We start from the raw sequence: 19586 nt of genomic DNA, 5'->3' as shown, positions 1-19586 counted from the left end.
GGCAGTAAAGACCTTTGTGTCTCATCCTAACTAGGCATCTCCAGGACTGAGGGTAAGGTGAAAACTTTTGTTTGTTTGTTTTTTTCCACTATTACTCCACTTGTGTTTGCCAACAGTTGTTGACTTTCCTTGTTTTTATAATGAAAAATTAAATCAGTACTGTTTGTACAGTGTTATCTATTGCTAAAGTATGTTGAAACAAGAAAAATTGTAAAAAACTGTTCATATCGTGTTTTATTAGCTTGATTATTGGAATGTATAAAATATGGTATTTGTCAAATGTTGGAACCAATTTCTTTAATAGATGTAGATGAGTGTGATGGTGATGACAACTATGGCTGTTCCCATACCTGCATTAACACTCATGGTTCAGCATTCTGCTCCTGCCCTGCTGGATATGAACTAGAAGCAGACAACAAGACATGTTATGGTGAGAGGATATGCAATATATCAGTGATGTACTGTACAAGGTTTTAGCTCTGCTTGAAATGAATCCTGACCCAAGGCAGTGGTGGGTGCTGATGGAAGTGATCTGTTATCACCTTGCATTTATCCTCCTTCCCAACACAGCCCCTCACCCCCATTCCCAGTGTTATAGCAGTTGTGTTCTGGATTGATGGTTGTGTCTAGCTGTTCTTTCGCCACCATTGCACTAGTATGTGCTAGTTATTACTGATTTGCTGCCTTCCTAATATGCCAAGTAACTTACTTATGGTCGAAAAAGCTGAGATTGCACAAGTTACAGTCATGGTGATATAATGTTATGTAAGACTTGGCATTGAGAGTGTTATTGAAACTAAGAGCTTATCTCACATTGTCAGTTTTGAGTAAACAAGATTAACATCAGATTTTGTGTGTGATCAGAACCATGTTGTGTTAACTAGCAATGGACAAGTTCACTTTTCTTTACATATAGTTGAATATTGTTTTATTTTGAGTAAACAAGATTAACACCAGATTTTGTTGTGATGAAAAACATGTTGTATTGACCAGTGTTGGACAAGTTTATTGTATATACACTTCCTTGCAAAACTTTCTCCTTTCATTGATATTAGCTACAATAACTATATACAGATATGAATGAGTGCCAGAAGGACCATGGTTGTTCCCACACTTGCCACAACACTGATGGTTCATTCTCCTGCTCCTGCCCTACAGGTTTTACCCTTGCATCTGATGCCCTCACATGCCAGGGTATGCATCCCCTTAATGTTTATTGCTTATAAGTTAAATACAGATTTTATAAATATATAAATTACAGGCTTCTTCCAGGAAATTTTGTATTTATTGGCGTAATATTTTTTAGAGTATAATATAAATATATTTCATGCTTGACTCATTCTTTGATAAACTAACATTTATTTTCTTTGATATTATAACCTAATGAAATGCAGAATATCTTTCATAAGCCTGAATCACATTAATTTAGTCAACAGTGCTATTATAATAATTAATAATGAACCAAGCATTGCATGACATTAGTGAAACCTAACTTTTTCCTCTAACAGACTCAATATTGGAAAAGCCTATTCAAGCTTGGTAAGTAAATCTGATAATTGATATTGTTTGTAAAGGCTTCTTTTCTAGGTGGAGTATAGTAGTGTAATACATTAGTCATGATGATAATGTGTGTCTTGTGATGATTGCAGAATCTTGAAGTTCTTGTACTTCCAGCATGTTAGAGGTTGAAAGAATATTGTAACCAACAATGAAAAGCAGGCTAGGATAGCTGTATTAGGAATGGCAGAAGTAGAGGGCCTGAGGATGATTAGATAGAGTGTGATTTGGTGAAAGGAAGTGACTGTCACTAAAACGGGTTTTGGGACAGATTCTTTTGAGTGTATGGTACAGAATATAGGTTGAAATCTTGACGTCCAGAGGAATAACAGTAATGAACTTGATATTTGGAATATTTGGGATTGCATGGGAACAGAGTAGAATGCTGGGTGACTGTTAGGAAGAGTACATGTAAGTACAGTCAGTAAAAAAAAGTATTATGCAGGTCTGTGATGCTATTTAAAAATGACCCTTATACCTTATGAAGTCTCAAGAAGATTAATCGGTTATTATTTAATTATTCATATTCATGCAATAGGTCGGCTTTGGAACTGTCCCCTTCTGTCTGTATTTCCTGCTAGCTATGATCTCCAGTCTTTCAAACGCAGTGTGTCCAGGCATCACAAAATGATCGGATCTTGAATTTGGCTCTCTCTTGTATTTTGTTTTTTCTTGGAAGGAACAGTTTGTGGGCTCATGGCCTTTGGTACCTTCTTCCTAGCATTATTAATACTGACTTTATTAATACTGACTATGACTAAACACAAGAATAAATTCCAAAGCAAGCCTGAGGACATTAAGTTGTCCAGGGTAATGAGGGTGGGTTCATGGAATGTGGGAAGTTGGGGGGGAAGAGCAGCGGAAGTTGTTGAGGCATTCAGTAGGAGGTGGGTGGATGTGCCATGTTTGCAGGAAGTCCAGTACTGAGGTGGATCAGCCAGAAAGACTGTTGGGAAGGATTGTTACTATAAGTTGTTTTGGCAGGGGGGTACAGACGGATATGTGGGTGTTAGTGTGATGGTTGCAGAGAAGTGAGTGGAATATGTTATGAATGTTATGAGAGTAAGCGATAGGATATTGGTAGTGAAAATTCTGTTTGGTGGAATGATAACTGCAATTATATTGGCATATGCTCCACAGGCAGGCTTGGATGAAGTAGAGAAAGATAGATTTTGGGATGACTTAATACGTGTAGGTGGTATGCGTGATGATGAGATAGTTGTTTTGGGAGGGGACTTAAATGGTCATGCTGGTGAAGCACCTCAGGGTTATGAAGGAGTACATGGGGGATGTGTGTATGGTGTAAGGAATTCGGAAGGGGAAAGGATACTCAAGTTTGGGGAGGCAACGAACATGATTGTGTGCAACACACATTTTAGGAAAAGAGAGAGTAGGTTAATAACGTATGAGAGTGGGGGAAATAGCAGTCAGGTAGATTATTTTCTGGTTAAGAGGGCTGCTAGGAGATTAATGAGGGATGTTAGTTATAGGAAGCAAGGAGTGTGTGCAGCAGCACAAATTATTGATATGTGATATGGTGCTTAACCCACGCCCTCCCGGCGATGTGAATTAATGCGGCAGCATTGCAAGGTCCCTAATTTGCACAATTTTCAATTTTCGCGAGTGAATTCGCGAGTGATTTTTGGCATGTATACACGGGACACCTTCCTCTATTCCTCTACAAGATGCCAAGCAGGAACAGTGCCTTACACCGTATAATGTCTCCCCCCCCCCCTGCACGCCATTGTCTCGGCAATTCACCTGTTACCTGTGACCTGGCCAATAAAGACATTCAGGGCCAGAGTGATTTCCCAATCGATGACAATGTGGAGGACAATGTTTACATAGCATTAGAGGAAGAAACAGTCAGAAATGATGATCAGGTAATGTGGGAAAAAAAAAGGTCATGAATGGTGATGAGTTAGTGAGTGAAACAATGCTTATAATGCATATATTACTGTTTGAAAACCAATATACTCTTGTACTACATATAAATTTGTACCAAGTAAATAAATAAATACTGTTTATGAGTGGATAAAATAGTTACTCTCCCATAGAACTTGTTTCCTTTGGTGCCAGCTGTTAGAAAACCCAGTCAGGTAAGGAAGTACTTGTACCTAAATCGCGTATTTTAAACCTCAGGTGAGCGATTTCTCTATGAATTTTCGATGTTTCTCACCAAAAGCGGATGTTTGGGCAAAAAAAAAAAAAAAAGGTCCAAAAACGTCGGGATGGGGTGGGTTAAAGAACGAGTGATGAAAAAGAGGACTTATTTACCTAAGTGGAAAATATGGAAGCTGGAAAGCCACGTAGTAAGGGATGCCTTCTATAGTGAGATGAGGTGAGTGGTGACTGAACAGGGAGCCATAGACAGAGGCGTTAATGAACAGTACAGAGCCCTCAAGAACAACCTCTTGAGAGTTACTGATGTAATATTCGATTGGACAAGAGGCCCACCAAGACATAAAAGTAACTTGGTGGTGGGATGAGGGTGTAGAAGCTGCAGTTAAGGAGAAAAGAAGGCTTTTCTGGGAATGGAAGAAGGATGGTAACAAGGAGGAATACTTGGCTGCCAAGTGTAGGGCTAGAAGAGAGGTATATAGGGCGAAGTCCGAGTCACAGAGGCTTTTACTTGATAACTTAAATCATGGGGAAAGGAAAAATATGATACTTAAGGTGGCAAATCAGATGAAGAGGGATAATTTGGATATTACAGGTGAGCAGTGTGTGAAGAATGATGAAGGAAGGGTGGTGGTGAACAGTGGGGATATTAAAGATGCAGTGAGAGAGCATTATAGCCAGTTGTTGAATGAGGAGTTTGACTAGGACAGGGAAGGTTTGGAGCCAGCAGATCCAGTGTTTGGCCCTTTGCCTTTGATTGATGCTGCTACTGTGAGTGAGGCAATAAACAGGATGCAGGTTGGGAAGGCAGCAGGTATGTCGGGGTTGACTGCCATAAAGTTGAAGGCCTCAGGAGATATAGGGGTGAGGTTAGTCACTGACCTGATAAATATGATTATATATGAATGTGTTGTCCCAGATGATTGGTTTAAGAGTGTAATTGTAAATGTGTATAAAGGGAAGGGTGATGCCCTGGAAAGAGGAAATTATAGGGGTATAAAGCTTTTAGATCAGATAATGAAGGTAATGGAGAGAGTTCTAGAAGTTATGATTAGAGAGAGAGTGAATATTGATGAGATGCAGTTTGGGTTTATGCCAGGCAGGGGGACCACTGATGCCATATTCATTGTTCAACAGCTTCAGGAAGAATATATTGGGAAGAAAAGAGATCTGTATTTTGTTTTTGTTGATTTGGTAAAGGCTCACTCTCATCTTAAATGTCGGGACCAACTGCCTAGCCCCAGGCTCCTATGCTCCTCATAGGGCAATGTATAATTGGATGATGGATGGAAAAGGCCTTTGACAGAGTCCCTAGAGAGGTGGTGAAGTGGACAATGAGAAAGCTTGGCTTGGAGGAGTGGCTGGTTAGGGTGGTTATGGCCATGTATGTGGGTGCTTACACCCGGGTAAAAGTGAATGGAGATTTCAGTGATGAGTTTTCTGTGAACGTTGGTGTGCATCAGGGGTCAGTTTTGAGTCCCATGTTGTTTATCATGGTACTTGAAGCCCTCTCACGTGACTCCAGAAACAGACTCCCGTGGGAGATGTTGTATGCTGATGGTTTAGTGTTGATTGCAGAGAACGAAAGGGAGGCAGAGGAAAGATTTAGGAAGTGGAGAGATGGTATGGGGCACAAGGGCTTAAGGGTTAATGCAGATAAAACAAAAGTGATGATATCTAGGGTTGGTGGTTGTACTGTCAGAGACAAGGGAGAGTGGCCATGTGCAGTTTGTCACAGGGGCATGGGAAGTAATTCCATTTTGTGTAGTGTTTGTGATAAATGGGTGCACAAGAGATGTAGTGGTATCAGAGGTAGACGGTGAGATAATGCTGATTTTATGTGTGCGGCGTGTCGGGGAGAGCAGGTGGAGATTGTCAGGCGTGCAAGGATTTAACTTGCTGGTGAATCTCTTGAGTGTGTGGAAGAATTTTCTTATTTGGGAGACATGTTATGTGCCGGAGGTGGGGCTGGAACTAGCTCTGTTGCTAGGGTGAGGAGTGGTTGGAAGAAGTTCAGGATGCTGTTGCCTCTCCCGACATTGAGAGGACTCTCCCTACATGCTAAGGGGTCTTCGTATGCAGCATGTGTTAGGAGTGTAATGCTGTATGGTAGTGAGACCTGGGCAGTAAAGGAGGAGGATATTCGCCGGCTCAGACATACAGAAAGGACAATGATTAGGTGGATGTGCAGTGCATCCCTGCATGCAAGGCCTGAGGGGTTTACGATGGAAGAGTTGAGATGTAGGATGAGACTGGAGTGTATTGGTTTTGTGATGAGGAGAGGTAGATTGAGGTGGTTTGGGCATGTGGAGAGGATAGGGGATGATAATTGGGTTCAGAAGGTGAGAAGTGTTAATATTGGGGGTGGGGTTGTGAGGGGTAGACCGAGAAAGACGTAGGACAAGGTCGTTAAGTGTGGCCTCAGGGTTGAGGGACTGAGCAGGGAGGCTGCAATAGATCATGCAGCGTGGAGAGCCGCCATTAGGTGACCAAGGCCGACGCATGCAAGCATATTGGAGCCTTCAAAAACGAAAACGATATACAGTACATCCCCCTAGTACGTGAGTATATGTGCGGCAGAGGACGGCGTGTACTAGGAATTTGTGTACTCTGAATATATAAACTTATGGGAAAAAATACATATGGGTGGCACCCCCCCCTTCATGGACAACCCTTGAGACTCCTTTCAGGCCTAAGTATTGTACTGTACAGGGGAACTATCTAAAACATATTACCTAAGATAAAGTAAGCCAACAAGATTATGGCTTTACTAAGTCAACAAGGATATGGCTTAACTAAACCAACAAGAATATGGCTGCTCACCTTAACCCAAGAGGACAACAGGCAAATTGTCTCCTGCACCACTTGGTTTCAGGACAGTTCTGCATCAAGTCAATTCGCCGTCACAACAATGACAAGACAATTTGCCGTCATTAATGAAGACAGATATGGGTGACGCTAGAATAATTCAAAGGTGACTGCAGCGAGGAAGATACAAGTTAATTAAACCACCAGTGATGGAGAGTGGAGACTTGTCTATGAGCTATTTCCTGGGGAGGATCAAGAGGATGATGAAATGTCTGAGGTGTCAGAAATAGACTTTGAAAGGTTTATGAACGAAATGAGTGCATTAGCTAGTGAAAGTGTTGAAAGTGCTGGTGACGAGAGTGATGAGGAAGGTGGTGTGTTGAGTGGTGCAGGAGAAAATTTGCCGTCAAGTCAATTTGCTGTCAGACAATTCCCCATCAAAACATGGACGATTCCCCATCAGAACAATTCGCACCCTGGACAATTCCCCGTCATTGTGTAAATACAGTATACTTATTATTAATTAGTCAATACTTTAATAACCATCAAAGTCTATGTTCAATAGCATAGGCTTTGGATATTATTTATTAGTTGCACCTTTAGTCAATATTGACTAAAGGTGCAACTAATGAATAATACCCAAAGCCTGCGCTATTGAACATTGACTTTTATGGATCCCCCTGAAATATAGTTATTAAAGTATTGATTAATTAATAATAAGTATACTGACGGGGAATCGTCCATGTTTTGACGGGGCACTGATGGCGAATTGACTTGACAGCGAATTGTCTCGGAACCCTAGCGTGCAACTCCTGCACCACTCAACACACCATCTTCCTCACCACTCTCGTCACCAGCACTTTCGACACTTTCACTAACTAATGCACTCAATTCATTCATAACCCTTCAAAGTCTATTTCTGACACCTCAGACATTGCATCATCCTCTTGATCCTCCCCAGGAAATGGCTCATAGACAAGTATCCACTCTCCATCACTGGTGGCTGGCGCTTCTTGGGGTGGCAATGTCGCGTGCTCGGGGTAACCCTGGATTTGGGCCATTCCTTGCTGCCCGCCTCGCTTACAACGATTCAATTCACGTACTAATCAAAAATACATTAAAATTTGAAAAAAAAATAGCCCCTCGCGTACAATGAGGATCACGTATTTTGAACACGCGTACTAGGGGGATGTACTGTGTATATATATATATATATATATATATATATACCGGTATATATATATAATGATAATAATATTGACAAGAAAATGTCATAAGCAAGCTATATATGACATCCATAAGAAGGGAGATATTTCAACATGAGAAAAAATCATGGAGCAGTTTCCAGTAGCCATTGCCCATGGCCGTCTTCTTTTCTTTTTTTCTTTTTTTTCCTCAAGTGTGCACCGTATACACCAATACTTTTGCAATTTATTGTAGTGGAAGCAGTGAAGAAAGTAAAAATGGGTAAAGCCCCAGGAATTGATGGAGTGTGTGGTGAAATGCTGAAGCACAAGGGAGAGATAGTAGTAGAATGGATATGGAAGATGTGCAGAGTGGCCTGGGAGGAAAGTAGAGTCCCGGAGGATTGGAAGTCTGGTATAGTTAATCTCTCGTACAAAGGAAAAAGGGAAAAAAGTGTGTGGTAATCTTAGGGACATTTGTCCTCTTAGTGTAATTGGAAAAGTATATGGTAAGATACTTATTGACAGTTATGGAAATAACAGAGGAATTAGTTGAAGAAGAACAGGGAGGTTTCAGGAAGGGAGGAGAGTGTGTAGATCAGATAGTCATCCTAAGGTGTTTAGTAGAAAAGTTTCTAGAGAAGGGAAGGAAGTTGTATGATGCCTTCATGGATTTAGAAGGCATATGGCAGAGTGGATAGACATGGAATGTGGAAAATATTAAGAATGTATGGAGTAAATGGGAACGTGTTGAATGCTGGGAAGAGTATGCATGAGGGTGCTAGGGCTGTAGTGCGAGTGGATGGTGAACTGAATGAGTTTTTCTGTCTGAATGTTGGATTGAAACAGGGATGTGTCATCTCTCCATAGTTGTTCAGTTTGTATATGGATGGAGTTATAAAAGAAATACAAGGTAGCCCTAATGAGAGAGGACAGCATTTGGAAACTTCTTGTTCTGTTGTTTGCAGATGATACTGTATTGTTACGTGAAGATAAAGGGGAACTGCAAGGCTTGGTGAATGAGTTCAGAGAGTATGTAAGAAATTGAATCTAAAGGTGAATGTAGGGAAGTCATGTTGTTGTCTTTGAGAGAAATGAAGTCACTGAATATACAGTGAGTCTGGATAGTGAGGAAATGGAAAATGTGAGTGCATTTTAGTCTTGGGTTGTGTGATAAGTGTGAATGGAAGTTTGGAAGACCAAGTGCTTAAGGGAAGAAAGGTTGCGGTACAATGAAAGCAGTGATAATGAATAGGGAAGTGAGCATGGAAGTAAAAAAAAAGTCGCTACATGATGGCATTGTGATACCAACTCCTATGTATAGAAGCGAAGCTTGGACCTTGTTTGAAGGACACAAATCAAGAGTGAGAGCAGTGGAAATGAGTTATTTGAGAGGAGCATGTGGAGTTACATGGACAGAGACTGACAAATGAGGAAGTGAAGGATGTAGATGTGATAGAAAGCATTAGGAGAAATACATTGAGGTGATTTGACCATGTGAAGAGGATGGAGAGCGAGGGACTAATTAGGAGAGTGTATGTGAATGAGCTGGAGAGGGAAGGGGAGACTGAGGATGACATGGAGGGATGGAGTAGAGAGGTATATCAGAGAGGGGGGTGTAAGTTGGGGGGTGGGCAACAAAATGGTAGGGGACAGGGCGACATGAATACAATTTCATGGCCACCCTTTGTGGAATTAAGGCTTCTGGCTATAGATAGATAGATAAACACCTTAGGATGTGTTTGATAAGAAACTGACATCATGTAATTAGCCACTACAGTACCAGGATATTATTTGCATTTTATTACTGTTATCTCCATCAGACAGACTGATTCAGTTTAGTTAAATCTGCTCATGGTACTGGGATTAGGAGCAGTCTTCTTAGAATATTTTTTAATAAGTTTGAATTGCAACCAGACAGTTTTACTCAGGATTGGAGAGACCCATCATTGTGAAAAAGTGAAGAAAAATATTGTACAATACAGTACATAGTACTCCAATAGAAATATTAAGTGGTAAATTGTTATTCATCCTTCTCTCTCTTTCTCTCTGTCTCTCTCTCTCAGTAGTTACACATGCTATATTAATACTGTATACAACTATAGGCATATCTAGACTAAAGCCAATACTATTTCATACTGCATGATGAGTTGGGTCCCCGTCCCGCATCCTGGTAACACACTTAAGTGTACACTTCAGTGTGGCTGAAACTCGTCACTTTATACTGCATAAATGTAATGTAATATGTGTAAAGAAAAAATAAATCCGCGTCCGCGTCTGCAACCGCGGACATGGAGGTAAAAATAATCCGCAGTTGTGTCCGCGTTTGCAAAAATTATTATCTTAACCTCTGCAGGTATATCCTCAACCGCATTTTATAAGAAATAGATATCCGGCTCCGCCTCCGCCTCCGCGGAGGTCTAAAATTTGGTATCCAGTACATCACTAATAAGTACATACACTCCTCTCATTCTCAGTACAAATTTTGTACCCATGTGACATAGTTCTTTCGATATTTTATAAACCTCATGGATGTCATTAAGTTTTTCTTTTTTAACCATCTAAATAGTGATGCTGAGTTTTCCATAAACATGTTTTCCCAGATGCTACTTTGTTTTTTTCTCTTAGATGTTTATGCAGTTGTAATCTTGTTTATGATCCCCCCATTCATTTACTTCTTTGTTCTTTATCAAGTGATACTACTGTAATGATAAGTTAGTAGTTTGCATGTGATATTTATGGTATAAAATTCTCAGTAATTTAGCAGTTGGTGTTAGATAGGATAGTTTCATCACATTTTTGTCAACGTGTCTTGTATACATTCAAATTATTACATTGTTCTTATGCCCTGTACATATTCATCATTTCTTCTTGAGCTAAATCCTAAGGAACTTTGTGCATAATGCTTACTTTTGTGTCTGTATTGCCAGATGTTGATGAGTGTTTGATTGAGCATCATTGCTCCCAGATCTGCAACAACACTCATGGCTCTTACTCCTGCCTTTGTTTGGATGGTTGGACACTGGCACCAGATTTAACCAATTGCATGGGTAATATAAATATTACTTAACTATTTGTCTTTGATTCTATTATAAACACTGCAAAAATTTCCTGTATGGCCTGTTCCTAACTTTTATTTGTTTAAGAGAGAGGATGAGAAAAGAATATTTATCCTGAGCATACTGTACTTCTGCATACATGAGTAGACTGGCATGATAGTGACAAAAATGACTAGGAACTTCTTTTTAGAAGGATAGGTCCAGATACTTCAGCAAAAATTATAGATCCAGATTCAGAATCCTTTCCATTGGTGTCCCATAGGGCCCTCCTTCCAATGGAATCCAACCACAGGATAAGAGTACAGTAATGTAGTTTAGTTGGTCTGCCTTCACTTGTAGCCTGGATGAATATGACATACTTCCTCTCTTTGGTACCAGATGTCTCAAAACATTCCAAGCTACTTAAGCATATACAGTACATCCCCACAGTATGCGAGTTCCGTGTACGTGATCCCCCTTGTACCAGAGGCCTTTTTTTTTTTTTTTTTTTTTTTTTTTTTTAGTATGCAAATTGAACTCCTTGTAAGCGAGACAGGCAGCGAAGAGTGGCCTAAATCCGGGGTTACCCTGAGTACGCAACATTGCCCCCCCCCAAGAAGCAATAATGGTTACTTTCGCTCCGCCAACCTGGCGACGTCGATGCTGCTCACTTGTCACGTGTTGCCCATATGTGCCACTTGGCGGGTGGTGAGGTGAGAGTCCCAGTAGAGGAAACACACGCGCACATAGGGTACACTCGCTGTTCCAGGTACATCCCCGTGTACTCTGAGGCTATTTTTTTTCTGAACCAGGATGTTTGCCCCCTCCTCCAGGAAGAAGTGCATCACCCATGCCATGAAGATGCAAGTCATTAGGAAGAAGGAGAGTGGAAAGGGTAACACGGCCATTGACAAGGAATTAGGCTTGGCAGAATCGTCCGTGCGAACTATATGGGCTAACAGGGAGGCCATAAAGAAGACTGTGAAGACATATGGGACGGCGGCATTGGACGGGAGAAGCAGGCTGACCAACCATGCTATAATTCTTATGGAGCAGAACTTGGCTACATTTATCCTGAGGAAGGAGAAGGAAGTAATTCCACTAAACGGGCACTACATCAGGGACTAGGCCAAGATTTTCTACAAAGCTGCAGCTCTGAAGCTTGCTGTAAAGAAACCATTTAAAGCCTCTGTGAGACGGCTTTACCGCTTTCTGAAAAGAAAGGAGCTATGTCACATTCGCCTCATGGGGGAGGGTGCATCAGCGGATGAAATGGTGGCCAGGGATTATCCAGCCATCCTAAAGGGGATAATCGATGAGGGCAGCTACAACAGGGACTAAACTTATAACATTGATGAAACAGCCCTATACTACAAGGCTATTCCAAAGTGTACTTATATTAGTAAGCACCAGCGCCAGGCCCAGGGCTGAAAAATCAACAAGAGCAGGATAACAGTCATGTTCGCCGTGAACTTATCAGGCTCACGCAAGATGCATCCCGCTGTGGTGCATACCGTAGCACACCCCAGATGTTACAAGAATCTGCGCTGCATGGATGACAGCGGGGTATACTGGTACAGCAATTCCAATGGTTGGATGACGAGTAGCATCATTTCCGAGTGGTTGTTGCGGCATTTCATCCCTAATGCCAAGGCAAAATCCCGGAACTTGGCATCCCCTTCAAGGTGCTTCTTATCCTCGACAGTGCCCCAAGTCATCCAACCTGGCTAGCAGACCTCAGCAAGGAATGCAAGATCGTTTTTCTGCCCCCAAGGATGACCTCTCTCATCCAACCGATAGACCAGGAGTTGATTGCAACGGTCAAGCAGCTATACCACCAAAGCCTCTGTGATCACCTCCACAGCAAGACCGACAGCTGAGAGGAACTGCAGGCAGTTCTTGACTTGAACACAGCTGGGAGGGATGTCATGGACGCTGAGGATGGTTTGGACTCACCACCCACTTCACCCGCTTCATCCTCACCACGCACAGCACCCGCACAACCAACTTCAACTCCTGAGAAGACTATTATGGCTTTTTGGTGGTCATTCAACCTCAACGATGCCATCACTCTGTTGTTGTCTTCTTGGGCAGATATAACCATCCATCCATCCATACATCCATCATCTGATCCTACATTGCCCCATGAGGAGTGCAGGAGCCCGGGGCTAAGCAGTTGGTCCCGACACTTAAGATGAGAGTGACCAGCCTCACTTATCCCTGAGTGGCATTATATCAGCAATCAACCCCAACCACCCCTTGAATATAACCACTGCAACAATTAACCATGCTTGGCGCCTCCTCATACTGCACCTGTGTGAAATTGCACCTGGAAGCGGCTGCCGAGGCAGCCACTGTCACAAGTGCACAAGCTGTGCCCGGGTTTCAGGCCATCTCGCTGGAGGAGATCAGGGGTGTACATTCGGCGGCAGCAGAGCAGGATCTCTAGGAAATCGTTCAACGAGTGGACGAGGCCGACACAAAGCAGGAGATCACAGCAGAAAAGGCAGCAACACCAGTGATGGAGAGTGAAGATTTGTCCATGATGGAGATCAGCAAGGTACTGTGTGCCCTTGATAAATTCAAGGAAGGATTCAAGGACATTGAACACTCTCAGTTGGGAGTGGAGGAGGTAATGTCTTCACTGGACAAAACCTTCCACTACTACACCGACAAGCACAACCAGGAAGTAAACAGATGGAAGCAAACACTCATCACTCGTTACCTTCGGCTTGAACAAAGTGAGGAATCACTCCCTTCAACATCAGAAGAGCCATATCCTGAGGAGAATCAAGAAACTGATTCGATGTCTGAGGTATCAGAAGTAGACATTGAAGGGTTTATAAACGAAGTGAGTGCATTAGCTAGTAAAAGTGTCGAAAGTGCTGGTGACGAAAGTGGTGAGGAAGGTGGTGTGTCAGGTGGTGTGGTGGGTGATGCAGGAGATGCACGCTAGGTGCCTCATCCTGCCTCAGATCCTCTTCTTACCTCCATCACGCCTGTTGTCCTCTTGGGTAAAGGTGAGCAGCCATATTCTTGTTGGTTTAGTTAAGCCATATCCTTGTTGATTTACCTAGTAAAGCCATAATATTGTTGGTTTACTTTATCTTAGGTAATATGTCTTAGATAGTTTCCCTGTATAGTACAATACTTAGGTCTGAAAGGCAACTCAAGGGTTGCCCATGAAGGAGGGTGCTGCCCATATGTAATTTTTCCCATAAGTTTATGTATTCACAGTACGCAAATTCCTAGTACGCGCTGTCCTCTTCTGCCCATATACTCGGGTACTAGGGGGATGTACTGTAATACATTTGCAGATCCTACAGTGATATCAAAGCCTACAGTGGTATCTGTTCACTTCATAGCCAGCTCACATGAAAGATAAAAGGTCTCCATCTCAGACTGGGTGGTGAACAGTCAAGTCCTTGCTATAGCTCTCCCTCTGTCCTTGGGTACTCTCCCTTAGGTTGTCTCCAAGGTTGCAATAGACAAAACTGGCATTTACACCACTAGAAACCCAATTTTCACTGCCAGCAAGTTAACTTCATGACCACACACAGTAACCCTACTTAAGAACACTTCATTTCTTCTCCATGTTACACACACAAAACAGTGGCAGTTGCTAAGACATCACTCAAATGTGGGTATACATGCTCTGCCTGCGATGTGCACTGCTGAGCAATTGCTATAAACAGACATCCATGACTTATTTCTTGTAACTGAATACTTCAAATAGTGCACCCTTTTTCCAGCTCTCAGTCTGGTATGATTATTCCATTTACCACTTAAATGCCTGATTGATGCTGTAGGATGTCTTTATACCATGTTGCTATGGGACCTATTCTTAAAAGTAGCCTTAAGTTCATTAACTGTGTGTGACAGGTATAGTCTCACCAATCTAAAACCAAGGTTTGGGTGGGGTCTGGCGCTGGGTGCAGCCATGCCATACTTCCTAAACGAGCGATGAGTAGATTCTGTTATATATGTAATAGGCATCACAGATAGGTACACACATACTAGTACAATATAAACGTAAGTATTCTAGCATATCAAAGGAAGGTAAACTTGTAATGCATATGGCTCTTGTACATCAATAAAGAAACGTGGCATACATATTTTACAGTGGTGCTGAAAAAAATGTGGTTACTTTTACTGACTTTCACGGTAGTTCTAAGCTGGGTAAGTAATGTAACAATTACGTTTATAATATAATTTGAAGGAATCAGTAGAACATACGCTATTTTCTTAACAGAAATAAATAAGTTAAAGCACTCACGAGCGGCAACATCCAGGCCCATACTGGGAGTTAATCCATTGGAGGGAGATTAAGCTTCTGTCACGTGCTTCCACTGTTCACTTTGTTATATATATAACTTAAATTATATTTATAACTTAAATTAGTTTGTCTTTACACACACACACAAAAAAACACACACACACACACACACACACACACACACACACACACAAAAACACACACAGAAGTGGGTGAAGTCATGTCAGGCCAGGTGGCGAGGTGTGAGCGGACGAACTCTAACGGTGTCAGGTCAGCCACTACCCAATCAAAGTATAGGAAACAAGGCAGCGCTGTACGCCGGGAAATCCCCGGCTGGACTCCACCCAAACCTTGGTTTTAGATTGGTGAGACTATAGGTTTTTGGCTGTGCAATTATTTGCCTTTCCTTTTTTTTTCTTTTCTTTTCTTTTTTATTTCATGCTAATTTTCTTCCTTCTTCATGATCTTTCACAGATATAGATGAGTGTGAGCAAGATAATGGAGGATGTATGCAGCTGTGTGTAAACTTTGATGGATCATACAAGTGTGAGTGCCATCCAGGTTTCATCTCAGCTGAGAACAACACATGTGAAGATATTGATGAGTGTGCCGAGGAAAACGGAGGTTGTGAACAGGTGAGAGGTTGAGGAACTGTTGATTAGTATAAGTAAGTGTACAGGGAGATGGTGTGTTCTAGTTTTAATCCTTTTTTTTTTTTTTTTAAATAAGAGGTGGGGGCACTCACCATCCACTCGCTCGATGTAGTGCTGCTCTTGGGTGTCTGTCCTTTCCTTTCCTCCTTCCTTCTTTCTTTCCTTCCTCTACTGTCGTTCTTTACTTCATTCTTTCCTCATCCTTCTGCCTGTGGGTTACTTTACACTCCCTCTTCTATCTTTCCTTCATTCTTTCCTCTTCCTTCTGCCTATGGGTGACTCTAACAAGGGGGGTTTGTCTCCATTTTATTTTTTTCTGAGCACATTATAGTGGTTTATAACGTCAATACATACCAAAAAAAATTGATTTTGGTTACTTTTGTACGTATTTTTCTGAGGAAAACAGGTGCGAGCGGCATATATTCTTTCCTACCAGGGCTGTGACGGGTAACTATTATTAACTTTGACGGGTCATAGCTCGGTAACTATTGGGTCTAGGAGGGTGGGGTTTGCATTTTCAGGTGTGTAAATTCAAGCTCTATAAATCGGGCATAAAACTTTTAACCTTTGAGAAAGTCAAAAAATAGGCCTGTTTTTGCATCCTGGGGGACAGTCGAGGTTGTAGAATTGCGTACCCTAGGGGTTAATACAGTGTTAAGATGCTGAAAACCCACTTGATATTGGACATAATTATTTAATCCACAAGGTACAGTGGAGTTTTCATTGATTGCAAATCTGTATCCAAAGGTCAGGAGTGCATTACTAAGATGCTGAAAATATCCAAGCCCTGTTACTGTATATTGGAAACTGAAAACAAATGTTTGAATGGTCTTTATCACCATTTAGGGACCAGTTGAGAAAGAAATATGAATCCCACTATCTGCTGCTGTTCTTTCTGCTGTTCCAGGAGTGCATTAATTCACTGGGATCGTTTTCTTGCTCTTGCCCGGAAGGCTACGTGACAGAAGGGTCGCAAGGCTGCAGGGATGTGGATGAGTGTGAGAAGGAGAACCATGGCTGTTCACATATGTGCATCAATACTCCTGGCTCAGCACACTGCTCCTGTCCACGTGGCTTTAACCTGGCTCATGACAACAAGACCTGTCATGGTGAGTGATTGAAGCTGATGACTGGCTAAGCTAATGTTCTCTCTCTGGTATCAATGTGTTTTCTAATGTGAATATATAGCAATATATAGGTATGTACTGTATACATATGTATGTATATTAATGTTTGTATATATATGTATGCATAAAAAATTGTATACATATGATTATTGAGTTAAATGAATTCTTTAATAAGGTAAATGAAAAAAACACCATCAGGCTGAAGGCATTAAGTCATAAATTTTTTACCTCTAATTCAGATCACAGTAATAACATTGCATAGTTTGGTTGGTGATGGAGTGGGAGATATCCTGTGACCCAAACTTGGTATCGTAACCTGTAAGAAAAAAATTAGGGGTGATGACAGGAACAACTTGATCAGGCCAAAAGAAGTCAGTACTGAGATGACCTGGTCCCCCTATTTTTTTTTTTTTCCTCTCTGTACCAAGAGAAAATGTAAATTCCTCATTCTAATGTAAAATACAGGGCTTTGAAAGTATATTATACAGCTATAATATTTCCCAGTTGTGTTTGTGAAATTGGCTTAAATAGTGGATACCTTACCTTCTGTATGTATAAGCAGGCAAATGAATAAATCTGCATGCAATATGCGGTACATGTATAATTTGATGTCATAGGGTGTGCTGAAAGTAATACGTTTCCTTTGGAACAAACATAGAATTAGAAAATAATAGAATACTGTGGTTACGTAGGAGAAGGGGAAACAAACGTCAGGTGGGGTACCAGAGGAGTATATGTAGGAGGGGAGAGTTGAAGGGAAGTGATGGACTTCACTTGATGCAGGCTAATATACCATTGGGGTCGTTCTGTTGCAGCCACGTGGTATGAATCATCAGGATATACCATCAAGTAACTGATGGGTAGTTAGAAATATACTGTAGTTCTTGTATTGTAACTGAGTAGATGAAAGGAGTATGTTACTTATGTGAGAAAATGCAATGATTTCTCATTTAGCACACTTTCACTTAACACTGTCAATGAACATAGGAAAACATTTCACATAACATGTCATTGTTCACTATTACAGCATGCAGTCGGCATATGGAATGAAGGGTTAGGACTGATATAACGTACACCAGCACAAATCTCAATATATCATTGTATCCTTACTTGTTTATGAGCTTTAACAAATTGAACATGCTGATTACATCGTCTCACAACATACCATATAACTTATTCAGATACATAATTATTTACAACCTTGAGTATGATTTTTTATTATGAATCTTTCTTTCCGGAGTTCATTTCTCCATAACACGATATTCATTTGACAGTAGTTTTTAAGAGCACATCTACATTGTTAAGTGAGAGATTATCGTGTAACTAATTTCATACCACATGTAGTGTATGGGGTATTTCATACATCTGGAAGTATGGAACAGTTTTCCCCAGTTTATTCACACAGTTATCATCATCATCATCATCATCATCACCCACTGGTGGGGTGAAGTAGGGTTCAGAAAGCAAGGTAAATAAAAAAGCATGATAATGGGAGGACTAATCAACAGTTTACATAATGAAGTGGGCCATCCACTCATTCACTCACCATTCAGTTCCCTGAAATCCTAACTCTGTCACTGGCACACCTTTCTTTTGTGACCCCCGTTTCGTTTTTCATTTCATTTTTGAAGGCTTTGCATGCATAGGCCTTGGTCACCTAGTGGCATCTCTTCATGCAGCTCGATCTCTGGCAGCCTCCCTGTTCAGTCCCTTAACCCTGGTCACACTTAATGACCTTGTCGCAGGTCTTTTTTGGTCTACCTCTCACAGCCCCAACCCTAATATTAACGTTTCTTATTTTCTGCACCCACTTATCATCCCCCATCCTCTCCACATGCCCAGACCACCTCAATCTACCTATCCCTGTCACAGCATCAATACATTCCAGTCCCATCCTACCTCTCTACTCTTCCATTGTAAACCTATCCCTCCCAGGCCTTGCACCCAGGGATGCACTGCACATCCACCTAAACATTGCCATTTCTGTACGTTTGAGTCTGTGACTGTCCTCTTCCTCTACTGCTCAGGTCCCACTGTCATATATTATTACACTCCTAACACATGCTGCATACAAATATCTCTTAGCAAGTAGGGAGAGCCATCTCAAAGTCAGGAGAGGCAACAGCTTCCTGAACTTCTTCCAACCACATCCCACCGTAGCCACAGAGCTAGCTCCAGCCCCACCTCCAGCACATAATATGTCTCCCAAATTACAAAACTCTTCCACACACTCAAGAGACTCACCAGCAAGTTCAATTCACTTTCACGTGTGACAATCTGCACCTGCTCTCTCCAATACACCACACACATAGAATCAATATTATCTCGCAGTCTACCTCTAATATCTTTACATGTCTTATGCACCCACCTGTCACAAACACTGCACAAGATGAAATTACTTCCCATGCCCTTGTGGCAAATTGCACATGGCCACTCCCCCTCTTCTTTGACAGTACTGCCACCAACCCAAGATATCATCACTTTTGTTTAACTGCATTTACCCTTAAGCCTTTGTGCCCCATACCATCTCTCCACTTCCTAAATCTTTTCTCCGCCTCCCTTTCATTTGTGATCAACACCAAATCATCAGCATACAACATCTCCCATGGGAGTCCGTTTCTGAAGTCGTGAGAGGGCTTCAAGTACCATGATAAACAACAAAGTGGTCAGAACTGACTCATGGTGCACACCAACATTCACAGAAAACTCATCATTCAAATCTCTTCACTCTCACCTGGGTGCAAGCACCCACACACATGGCCAAAACCACCCTAACCAGCCACTCCTTGATCTCAGACTTTCTCATTGCCTACTTTCCCACC

At 41.6% G+C, this 19586-nt stretch overlaps 1 protein-coding gene across 1 annotated transcript in view; it reads left to right on the top strand.

The window, feature by feature from the left end:
• LOC145390422 (uncharacterized) overlaps nt 1-19586 on the top strand; it is a 163985-nt gene that overhangs the window by 40738 nt on the left and 103661 nt on the right. Inside the window, exons 9-13 of the mRNA XM_080265351.1 lie at nt 305-430; nt 1075-1194; nt 10601-10720; nt 15459-15619; nt 16545-16746. Of these exons, the coding sequence (XP_080121477.1) occupies nt 305-430; nt 1075-1194; nt 10601-10720; nt 15459-15619; nt 16545-16746 (729 nt within the window). The remainder of the gene's footprint in view (nt 1-304; nt 431-1074; nt 1195-10600; nt 10721-15458; nt 15620-16544; nt 16747-19586) is intronic.

This window comes from Coenobita brevimanus, chromosome 14, assembly GCF_032717465.1.
Source record: "Coenobita brevimanus isolate Jiangsu-jjx chromosome 14, ASM3271746v2, whole genome shotgun sequence".
NCBI lineage: Eukaryota > Metazoa > Arthropoda > Malacostraca > Decapoda > Coenobitidae > Coenobita > Coenobita brevimanus.
Note: the sequence above shows the minus strand (reverse complement) of the source record. Positions and strands in the feature narration are given on the sequence as shown.